General features: G+C 46.3%; 1 protein-coding gene across 1 annotated transcript; it reads right to left on the reverse strand.

The window, feature by feature from the left end:
• Nucleotides 1-8,359: 8,359 nt before the first annotated feature.
• LOC125281319 (gamma-crystallin F-like) lies at nucleotides 8,360-10,980 on the reverse strand. The gene is made up of 3 exons (XM_048214296.1): nucleotides 10,972-10,980; nucleotides 10,638-10,880; nucleotides 8,360-8,632 (listed from the first exon to the last, which is right to left on the reverse strand). The coding sequence occupies exons 1-3, from the start codon at nucleotides 10,978-10,980 to the stop codon at nucleotides 8,360-8,362; spliced, it is 525 nt and encodes a 174-aa protein (XP_048070253.1).
• Between the last annotated feature and the right edge of the window lie 1,199 nt (nucleotides 10,981-12,179).

Here is a 12,179-nt window from a genome sequence, read left to right on the forward strand (position 1 = left end):
ATTTCGAGAAAGAAATTTATTTCCAGATTACTTTGGAAATTATAATAATCTATTCTAATAGAAGGAAACTCTTGTAGCAAGAAAAGGTGGACCTATCAGGGAAAATGTTTACAGAAGGAAAAATATTGTTCATATTACAGAAAAAAAGGCTTTTTTGGGATCACCCAGAGAAATTGGAGGCATGGTTGTTATCTGTGTATTCAGGAGTCTTCCTGCAGCAGATATATGTTAGCATTTGTCAGCCTAACATCTCTTTGACTGCTCCCCCCCCTCCCCCTGGAGCTAGCGGTCCCAAGTTCCCATCTCCCCTGCACCGTGGTGGCCATGGGGCCAGGGTGGCCGAGGCAAACATGCCGTCCTCTAGCACTCCTGGTTCAGCGGTGGCATCTTGCCCCCGTAGGATCAACAGGAGATCTTCTGAAAAACCTGATCCAGACATTGAGAGAGAGAGATAGGGATTTTGGGTACTAGGGATCTGGTAATCCTGGAGTGTCTAGGCACCATCTCATGGAAAAAGCCCCTTTAAGGGTGAAGCCCACATGGCAGAAAGTTTATCACTGTTGGAACCCTGGAATCCATCTCTGTGTGACAACAGCTGTGACTTCCTACTTCTAATCCTGTTTCATTTTAAACTCTTTCGAGTTGAGGATCTGTCAATTGCAATGAAAGGAGTGTACTATACCTCCCCGCAATCACATAAACTGACTCCCGTGAGGAAGAAGAGAACTCGCTGGTAAGTTCAGTTCCACCTACATGGAAACCCTCTTTATTATTCAGTGACCGTCAGCTCCTCCTTGAATACTCTGCAAGGCTCCCATTACATTGCCAGATACCTCTGGCTCCTTTAACATTTCTTTCATGTTGGGCTGATAACAGCCTTCCCCCAAGTCACACCCATTGGTATTAATTCTATACCGGGCCCACATGGAACATAGTCTAGACTCCTTTTTACATGGTAGCATTTTAAATATCTGAAAATACTAACAATTTTCTTCTTCAGTCCGAATAGTGCCAGTTTCTTTATCTACTCACAGGAGATGGTTTTTAGACTTCATAATCCTAATGTTCTCTTTAGAAAATATGACATTTTAGTAATGATCCCTTTACAGTATGTTGCTTAGAATTAAACAACTGTTTGGCTAGTTTGGAGAACAGTACACCTACTGTTTCCTGTATTCTAGGTACCGTAGCTCCATAAATACACTTAAAATGACATTATTTGCAGCCACACTGCCTCATCCTGGAACATCCTACATTAAACTCTGGGCTTTAGGATAATTTTAAAAAATCCACAAGTACAAAATACCATACCTAGGACAGTAAAAAAAAGATAAATAAAATGTAATAATAATAGCTCACGTTGAATAAGTTCCTATATGCCAGCCATTTCACAACGTTATATTGTTATTATGTCTCACAAAACCCCGTAAGGTGGGTTTTAAGATTATCCCCATTAGGCAGATGGGAAAACTGTAGCTTTGGTTAAGAGAGGTTAAGTAGCTTCCCTGATGTCCCACAGCTGGTTCATGGTAAGGTTAGTATCTAAGTTTGACTCTCAAAACTAGCTCTTGGGAATTCAAGAGCTATGTTTTCAACAGAAACCAGCTGGATGGTTATGGTAAACTGTCACTGTGCCAACCGACGTTTTGAAAAGTTGTAATGTTTATTTGTGGGAATTTGAGTTTGTTGTGCTGCTGCCTTTTTTTTTTTTTTCCTCCTACTGCTGCTGCTTCTTAAATGTAAATTGTGTTCTGTGAATCCTTGAACATGGATTTATAATGGAGGGCAGGGGGCGGGGAGACAGAACAATTCTGAAAAAAAACCTTTAAGATTAAATAAGTAGTAAAGACGAAGAGTTGTGAAGAACACGATTCAAGATAGGTGGGACAAAATTTGAAAATGTATGAAGAACAAAATTACGAAGTCGGTAGAAAGAGTGAGCTGTGGGGCATGGAAACCACGGAGAAGAAACAGAAACATGGGCAGTGGTGTGGTGGGCCGGGAGAGTCCGATGGTAAGACTTGGCTTAGAACAGACCCATTTGATTTCCTGGAAAGAAAAGGTGGTGAGGTAAGACGGGGTTTATCTTATTTTCCAGGCCAGGACCCTGAGAGGGTGAGGCAGGTGGCCACAACATCAGAGAGGAACAGGGTCCGTTTCAAAGCTGGAGTCTGGTAGCTCCTCAAAGGGATCTGGGATCTGGGCTGGTTTGCAGAATTCCCCAGCCTGGTGGGACATAGAGTGCAGGTGTTCTGGAATGCTTCACAGAGCCCAAAGGATACAGAAGGTGAACTCTATTTGTGAGCTTTACAAATAGTTCCCAACTCCCACCTTTGAAACCTACGTAAACTGGGAGTAGGAGGGCTCCGGCAGAAAGACAAACATCGCTTGGAAGATACTGCTCAAAGCAGCCTCAAGGGGCGCCTGTGGCTCGCTTGGTTAAGCACCTGCCTTCAGCTCAGGTCATGATCCCAGGGTTCTGGGATTGAACCCCACGTCAGGCTCTCCGCTCAGCGGGAAACCTGCTTCTCCCCTCTCCCTCTGCCTGCAGCTCCCTCTGCCTGCAGCTCCCCCCTGCTTATGCTTTTTCTCTCTCTGGCAAATAAATAAGTAAAAATCTTAAAAAAAAAAAAAAAAAGCAGCCTCAAGATGCATAGCTTGGGCGTTACGGTAAAGAGCCAAGGCTGCGACTTTCAAATGCAAGGATGGGCAGGAGGGGAGCCACGCTGCGCGCTGTCCGTTGTCTCTGCACACACCGAGATGAATCTGGGAGAGTTTAAGACCGATGGGACGAGGCTGTCCTTGTACATCTGCAGACACTGAGAGAGGGTCAGAGAAACACAGCAAGTCAGCCAACAAGATCTGAAATAGCTCTCCTGCCCCCCCCCATGAGATAATCAGACTTCTGTAAACAATGATTCATACACAATGGTAAGAAAAAAAATGCAAAGGATATAAAAACGAGTTGGTTGAGAACTCATAAGGAGATAGGGGTTGAGCCTGAAGGTGACGTGGAGGAAATGTTTGAAGAAGGATTCGGAATGTATCTTACTTGTGGACTCGAAGTTTTATAAATTGGATCCGTCTCATGTTGCAAGATGGAGGAAGAAGACAGGGGCTCTGCTAAAAGTCACCATGCAAACGCTGGATTCTCCACCTGAAAGGGCGACATCCGCTCGGGTGAGCACAGATCCGCGGTCATGCTTTTCTTCGGCTGCTCTTATGAAATACTTACAGTGTGTCACGAAGCTCTCAAGCCCTGCTCTTTAAATAAGACTTATATTGGTTTAATAAGCATTTTGGCTAATAGTAAGTTTGCCTCACATACACTGCCTAGCAGAGTATATTTAAAAGGTACAAAATAATCTCTTAATACATGTGATTTTGGAAAAAGCTTTTAAACCATACTTGTCTTTTTTCTGGTGAGCACTGGGTGGAGCTCTTATCTAAATTAAGTAAAAGCACTGTCGGAAAAGAGAAAGAAGCTACTTTCAAAGAGTTTGGAATTTTTAGTTATTTAGCTCTGTGTGGTGCAAAAGACCTCCAACTTTTCACTAAAAACAAGTAAATAGAGGGGCACCTGGCTGGCTCAGTTTCTAGAGCATGTGACTTTTGATTTCAGCGTTCTGGGATTGAAGCGTTCAAGCCTCACACTGGGTATAAAACTTAGTAAAAAAAGAAAAATTAAAAATGGGTCTTCCTTAAAAAGAAAAGGTAAACAAAATTTTAAAAAAGAAAGAAAAGAAAAAGAAGAATTATTACAGGAACCATAACAGTAAGAACGATGTGAGAACAATGGCACAGAGAGAGGATTTGTGAATGGAAACTTTGTTGGTAATAAATTCAGCTGACAATTTAGGCATAGCTAGGTTCTAAAGATTTCTTCATATTCTAAAAACTTTGTTCCTAAGCAAGATAAGTATCTCTTTGAGCCTCAGGTGATTTCAGCTGCCCTAATCAACAACAACAAAAAATTGGGAAAAGGCATTGCCCCAGGCCACTGGGTCTGTCTGTGGCTTTCCCTGCAGGGCCTGTCTACTTAGTGGCGCTCCCCCCCCCCCCCCACACACACACCACGCCCCACACCTTCCCTGCGGTGCCTGATTCTGCCACCAGGGTAGGGGGCCTGTCCCTGTCCCTAGGAAGGACTCTCATACTCAGATAGTTGTTCTGCCTGTGCCTTGGTTCGATCTGAAGGGATGTTCGGAGCCCCATCTTGACCCTAGATTCAAACCCTGTTTTCCAATCAAGCTTCATCCTTGTTAAAATACTAGGCATATTTGGATATCTAGAATAGATAAGTCAAATATGTAAGTTGATAAATTTTCAATCAGAAGAGAAAAGTTACTTGAAAATTACATAATTAATTCAGAACCTTTGGGAATGTGGCCCAGGCATTAGCATTTTTAAAAGCTCTGTAGGTGATTCTAGAATACAGCCAGACATGAGAAGTGGTGATCTGTACTGCACGGGATTTAGGGGATCCCGGCTTCTCAAGTCCACAGGTACAGAAAGATCATCTGGAGATGTTGTTAAAATGCAGATTCTGATTCAGCGTGGCTGGGGTGAGGTCTGAGACTCTGTATTTTTAGCGAGCTCCCAGCGCATTCCTCTGCTGCTGGTCGGCAGACCACGCTTTGGGAAGAAAGGCTTTCGCCTGGTGTTTCCCAAATGTTCAGTGTCATAATCCTTGTCGGGGGACCTTGTGAACCCGTACACATGCACAGGGAACTCCCTGGAGATCTGTGGTTCACCAGGTCTGGGCATCTGTGTGCTGGAAGTGTCTAGGTGGTTCTCATGGGCTGCGTGCTGGAGAAAGACTACCCTCACTTAATTGGGGTAAGGCCTTCGTCACTCTCACTTAAGTTTCAAAGTCCTGAATCTCTTTCTTAATAATTCTTAATTTCGGTTAATAAGCACCACGGCATTTCTAAAATATTCATTACAGTTTTTCAAATTTTCTTTTCTTTTCTTTTTTTAAGATTTTATTTATTTATTTGAGAGAAAGCCCACGCCTGAGCAGGGGGAGGCGCAGAGGGAGAAGCAGACTCCCCGCTGAGCCGGGAACCTGAGGCAGGCTCCCTCCCAGGACTCCAGGATCAGGACCTGAGCCCAAGGCAGAAGCTTAAGGACTGAGCCACCCAGGCACCACCCCAAATTTTCTTTTTTCTTTCAGCTTTTTTTTTTTTTTGTTTTAAGTTATCTCTACTCCCAATGGGCTCAAACGCACATCCCTGAGATCGAGAGTCGCATGCTCCTCTGACTGAGTCAGCTAGGAGCCCCACAAATTTTCTTGATGAACTGGTAGATCGTGCTCTCTAATGTAATGGCCAGAAAGTCAAAAGTGATATGAAACAACAATTAGAGTCCACTTTTCTAATTATCTTGGCATTGTTTCTGCTGACTTCCGTGTTTCCAGATTTATCTGCTTTCAATAATTAGCTAAAAAGTCATTACCATTTATTAAAAAAAACCTTTAAACATTTAAAAATGTATTATTATTATTATTATTATATTTTCAGTAATCTCCACGCTCAGTGTGGAGCCCAACGCAGGGCTTGAACTCACGACCCTGAGATCAAGGCCTGAGCTGAGATCCAGAGTCAGACACTTAACTGACTAAGCCACTCAGGTGCCCCATAAAAAAACAACAAAACAAAACAAAACAAAATCCCTCTTTTATTTTTTAAATTAAATTGTTTTAAATGAAAGAGAAAACTTTTATTGTGTTAAGTCACCGAACTTTAGCATTATTTGTTAGCCCTCCCTCCCATACATTCATTTTATTTTATTTTTTAAAGATTTATTTATTTATTCTAGACAAAGAGTTCGTGTAGGCAGGAGCAAACACCACAGTGATCGCAGAGCCTGATGCAGGGCTCGATCTCATGACCCTGAGATCACGACCTGACCTGAAACCAAGAGCTGGTCGCTTAACCAATTGCACCACGCGCCCCTCACACATTCATTTTAAAGCTGGGGTGTCCAAGGCCTCTCCAACACACACTCCCTGAGAATCCTATCCCAATTTATGACTTTGAATACCATCTACCCTCCGAGGACTTGCAAGCATTGATCTCCAGCCCATGCCTCTCTCCTGAGCTCCAGGCTGGTTGCCTGGTTAACCAGTAAGCAGTTGTCTGGTTAACAACTCCACCTGGATGTTCCTAGACATCTCAAACCCCTCTTGTCCAGAACGGGACACCTGGTTTTCCTCCCCAGACGTGCTCCCCCTGCAGTTTTCCCTGTTCAGGTTGCAGACAATATCATCCTTCTAGTGGCACAGACCAACCCTCTCCGTCACACCCACATTGAATCCAATAGGAGTTTTTGTGTTCACAATGTCTTCCAAAAGCAGCCACTTCCCACCTCGGTAAATGCCACCTGCCCTAAGCCAGTGACCTCTTTTTTCTGAAGGCTGCAGCACCTGCTAGCTAGCTGGTCTCTGTTTCCTTCTTCACCTCCTCCTCTTTTTAAAGTTTCTTTAAACAATTTCAGCAGTTATTAGTAACACAAACAACCGTATCACAAAATATTCTATATTCTGATTTTGGTTTTAGAGAAAAAAATAGTTTTTTAAAAGAAAGCTGGAAGTGTTTAGGCAAAGTTACTACGAGGTTGCGGGTGTGTGTGTCAGACTAGCCACAGCCTCTTAGAGGAGAAGGGGGTCACACGGCTTGTGGAGAAAGCAGCGTTCTCGGCTGCTACAGCTCGCCCCGCACCGTTCTGAACAGTGACTCTTGCCGGCAGGTGAAGGGAATCCAAAGGTCTGGGAGCTTTGTGTCCTCCTTCCCCCAGTGACCAATGACAGAGGGGACTGGTGTGGAAATACCACCCCCCACCCTCTCCCCCACCCCCATCCTTTGCCTCCAGGCAGGAGACACTAGAAAGGGTGATTCAGGCTCCAGGTCTCTCCACAGAATCAGGCTGAGCTGGTTTCCTGCCCTTCTCAATTTCGCTTCCCCACTCCCTCACCTTTCCTCCTGGGAGCACTTCTCTCATAAATCCCCTCCTCCTGAATCTTTGGTCCATGATCTGGGTCTGGAGGAGCTTGACCTAAGACTCTAGCCTGGCTAACACAAGATCATTTGAACTTCAAACCCAAGCAGTCAGCTCGAACTCCAGGCAGGTTTGAAACTTCTACTCCCTCATTATGCTGCCTGTCATGTGGGTGTGATGATTCTGTTTCAGTGTCTTGTTCCTAGCATTCCACTGAAAAGATACCAGAAGACTTTGGAGCAGTGCCTTTTTTTTTTTTTTTTAAGATTTTATTTATTTAATTGGGAGAGAGAGAGAGCACAAGCGGAGGGAGGGACAGAGGCAGAGGAAGAAGCAGACTCCCTGCTGAGCAGGGAGCCCGACGCCAGGCTCGATTCCAGGACCCCAAGATCATGACCTGAGCTGAAGGCAGACACCCAGCTGACTGAGCCACCCAGGTGCCCCGGAGCAGTACCTTTGATACACGTTCATAATTCGTACTGTGGTGATGGAATGTTCAAAGTCCCTTGTAGTGATGGATGAAGCCGCAGTGGGATCATCTCAGAATACTCTAGTGGCTTGGGCTTCTTCCTCAATGCCCTACAGCACTTTCAACATACTTGCCTCTACTATGCACAGGCAGAATCGCTTTAAAAATTCTGTTGGAAGTTCTACTTCCCCTCTAGACTGTTCTACTCATTCTTATTTTCCAGTACAGAACGCAGTGTCTAAAACGGAGGTGCTCAATCTTTTAGGATGTAGTTCTGTAGTGCACAAAACTGGATTTAGAACCATGGTTCTCACATGTCATTTGCATAAGAAGCCGCTGAGGGCGGGGTCTGGAGTCTACATCTTAACAAGCGTCCCAAGTGATTCTGATGCAGGTGATTCTCCTCCATTATTGATACTTTGAAAAACACTAGTTTATAAGCTCCAAATACTCCATAATAACCAAGGAACATAAATGATTATTATATAGCATCTACTTTGTGCCTGGAACCATTGTCAGAAAATTAAATATTTAAAAATAAAAACTCATGTAATCCACAACATAGTGTTATGAGATGAAGAGCGTTATTACCCCAATTTTTACAAATTAGAAAACCAAGGCAAAACAGAAATGCTAAGGAACTCGTCCCATCACCTGTTGCCGCTAAGGATTTGGACCAGGCATTCGGGTTCCAGAGACTGTGCTCTTAACTGCTACCCCATATCACCCTTTTCACTGATATGTGTAAGCAGATCCACGTTATTCCCAGCTTGCTTTCTGCTGAGTCCTTCCAAGGAGACTGAAAGGAAAAGAGGACCACATGACTGCATGAAACACACAGGAAATATTTTATTAGCTTCCAGATGGAGAAGAGGGTAGAGTAAAAATATTTCAATAGTAATCCACGGCTCTCCTCAATGAGCCCACTCGGGCACTCGTGGCCCCCCAGTCGTGGTAGCGCCTGTAGTCCCCCGGTCTCAGTAGGTACTGTCGCCCCCGGTAGTTGGGCATCTCGTAGAGGACCCAGCAGCCCTCCAGCACGTGGAAGGAGTGGATCTCACTGAAGTGGAAGCGGTCATGGAGCGAGGAGCAGTCCTCAGTGATCTCTACCATCTGGCCCCTGTAGTCCTCTCGCTCATAGATCCTGATTCTGTGGGAGCTGGTCTGTGGGTTCAGCAATCAGCAGATGAGAAAAGTCAGAAAACCTAGCCCTTTGCAACTAGTCACACATCCCACAGGGGGAATGGGCATCTCTCTATCTTTTCTATATCAAAGGTGACCAAATTAAAGGAGACTACCAATACCAGGGCTGCTCTGTACAGTTGGATAGGTTGTATACTGCAAAACTCAAAAAAACCCCACCATTCACATAGACCATGAAAGGGATGAATTTGTGAATGGTGCTCCCTAGGGTTTTTTGGGGGGGGCACAACCTTTATGAAGCGTACACACTGGATCCATTTCATACCATTCTTTTTTTTTTTTTTTTAAAGATTTTATTTATTTATTCGACAGAGATAGAGACAACCAGTGAGAGAGGGAACACAGCAGGGGAGTGGGAGAGAAAGAAGCAGGCTCCCAGCGGAGGAGCCTGATGTGGGACTCGATCCCAGAACGCCAGGATCACGCCCTGAGCTGAAGGCAGACGCCTAACCGCTGTGCCACCCAGGCGCCCCCATTTCATACCATTCTTAAGTAACAATTTGTATATAATTGTTTTGTTCTATCCTTCATAGACCTTTGGTGGTCTGGGGTTCTCCTTGAATGATATAAAAATAATTAGATATCAAAATAAAAATACAAACATATCCCTAGCAAAAGGCATTATTTTGAATCTTCATAGCATTAGAAGAGGTGAGGGAGAAAGGAAGTCAAATTGCTTTCCCCAAAGCAAGGCACAGATGGGCTGTGGCATTTCAGCCCAGGTAGTCCCTTAGTCTCTTCTTTTCTGCTTTCAGCCCTGCTACTCTAAGATCCTGAAAAGCAAGAGCCATCACAAAGATGAGATCCCGGTTCTCAGCTCTAACATATCCTCCTGCAAAAGAGTTTTAGGTCATTAATAAAACCAGAAGCTCAAGATCATGAGGGAGGCCTGCACAGGACCAAGGGAGTATAAAACCTTTAGAAAAATGGAAAGTTAGGCTGTTTGTCCTGAGCAAATGCTGTCTGTCCTTCCTTGAGCTCTCGCTCTTCTTTTATCTGCCTTCCCAGAAGGCCCCGACGGTCTCAATGTCTTCCTTCTCCCACCACTGAACGCTCTTCAGGAGAAGTTCTCACAGGCTACCATCCTGCGTACCAACGATGGCTAATCAGGCATCCCCCGTGGTTGGGAAGGACCCACATGCGCATCATCTAATCTGGTCTTCACAGCAACCCGCAACATGTGGGGCAACCATTCTAGCCTTTTCTTCTTCTTTTTGCAAGAAGCTAAGCTGGAGCGTTCAGTCTGTAATTAGGAAAGTCTGGACGGGAAAGGAGAAGCCCGGATTTTCAGGCTCCTCCTGCCCGTCGGGGTCCATCAAGGCATTACACCCGCTGGGGGGGAGGTGTTCACACTTTGCAAAAGTGATACGTTTTCCACAGGACTGTGTCAGAGTCAGATTAGAGAATCCCCAGCGGTGGGATTTCAGGCTGCTGGGCTTGATTTGGGGAACAGTGGGTTTTGCAGGAGCTGCCGGAATCCCATCGTCTGCTACTTGTCTTGACTGAACAAAAAGCGGGACTTGATGTTCTTAATAAGAATCGTTCATGCTTAGGGGAAGGGGTGGCTCGCCCTGTACTCTCCTTTCATCCTTATTCCAACCCTACGAATTAGCTACTTTTATTGGCCCCAGTTTACAGATGGAGAGAGAGAGAGAAGTGGCGGGAGGAACTAGCCCAGGCCCGGACGATCCGGTATCAACCCGCTGCTCGCTCCTCACCTGTCGCCCGGACACTTCGAACTACTGCACTGCTTTTTCCCTGTAGCGGGAGTTTAATTGTAGCGAAGCACAATAAACCTTTAAATTAAAAGCATTGCACCCATTTTCCGTGGAGGACAACCTTAGAGATACGCGCAAGGAGAGGAGACCATAGAGCCAGCAGCACGGGGCTGCCATCCGCGCTCTGCGCGCCCCATCTGGAGGCCGACGAGGCGGGAGGGCCCCGCGGGCCCGGGTGCAGGACTCACGTGCGGGATGAGGCGGCAGGAGCGGACCGCGTCGCTGAGGCCCAGCCACTGCTGGTAGTCGGGGTAGTCCCCGCGCCGCAGGAAGTACTGGCAGCCCGCGTAGTTGGGCTGCTCATACACCATCCAGCAGCCGCTGTCCACGCGGATGGAGTTGCAGCGGCTGAGGTAGGGCTGCAGGTTCGGGTGGTCGCCGCTGCACTCGTAGTGGCGGCCCTGGAAGCCCCGCTCCTCGTAGAAGGTGATCTGCAAGGCAAGGGAGGGAGAGGCTCAGAGGCCTGGCCCCGGGCCCCAGCGTGCGGGGACCCCTCTGGGCCTGGGGCCGCGCTGGGCTCACCTTCCCCATGGCTGGTGGATGGAGGTCAGTGATGGGCCTCAGGCGCGCTCGTCTATATAGCAGGAGGCCTGCTGCGTTGGCAGGAACAACACAAAAGGGGCCCGCGGGGTGAGGAGGGGATTTTCTCTCTCTCGTTTCTATATAATTACGGCGGGGGGTGGGGTGGGGGGGTTTATTGTATGTTTTCTCTTAGACTCTCCAGTGCTTTCGAATTGATGACCCGCGTTAAAACTGTCACTTGGTGTCTCTGGGGCCTAGTTAGGAATTTGGAACTGAGCAAAAGCCTTTCACCGACTTAATAATTGCAACAAAATATTTTACTTATCTTTTAAAATTTCAAGACAATCTCCTTTTGAGTAACAGAGCCAGGTAGTGACTGAGTCTGAGGTCAGAGTGGACCCCAGCATGAGATGTTTTGATTAGAGAACATTTTCTTGGTGCGAGAATCTGGAACATGGGGAAGAACCTGCCTTCTCCATAGTGCGTTGAAAGTAAGATGGGATTTCCCTCTAGGAGGAAGCAGCTCTCCATGACCCTGCAGGCTGACAAGTGGGTACAGCAGATACTGCTAACACTTGAGAAAGGGTGAGGGGGGCTCATACCCTGAGGAAGCCCCATTTAGGCACCGGCCTCCACTCTGCTCCCTGGAGACTGGGCTAGACCAGGGTCATCTCTAGGGCCTCAGCTGGGGTGCCTCTCACAGGCACAGGCAAGGAGACCCTCACTTTGGGAACTCACGAGGTGACTCACTGGTGGTTCCAACTCACACGGTAACTTTCTATTTAATAATTTTGCAAACTAAGGGTTAAGATTAGTTCTAGCTGCTGATAAATATAAGTTGACATGCAAATGTAACGAATTTAAAATCCTACAACCTTGCAGAGCTTCTGCTTTCTCTCCCTTTCCCAGCCCTGGGCAAGCCCTGGTTGCTCTGGAGTGTTAAGGCTCCCACTCAGGGGCTGGAGTCTACCTCCCTCCCCTGAGATCCTGCCTCCAACCACAGCAGCTCCTGCTGTTCAGCTCTCGTTAGAGCAGAGTTTCTCAGCCTCACACTATTCTGACATTTTAGGTCAAAAAATTCTGCTGTGGGCAGTTGTCCTGAGCATTCAACAGCATCCCTGGTGTCAACCCACAAGATGTGAGTAGCATTAGTCTTCTAGTTGTGACAGCCAGAGATGTTTCCAGACATTGGAAATGTCCCCTGGGGG

This window comes from Ursus arctos, unplaced genomic scaffold (assembly GCF_023065955.2).
Source record: "Ursus arctos isolate Adak ecotype North America unplaced genomic scaffold, UrsArc2.0 scaffold_1, whole genome shotgun sequence".
In the NCBI taxonomy this organism is placed as follows: Eukaryota; Metazoa; Chordata; class Mammalia; order Carnivora; family Ursidae; genus Ursus; species Ursus arctos.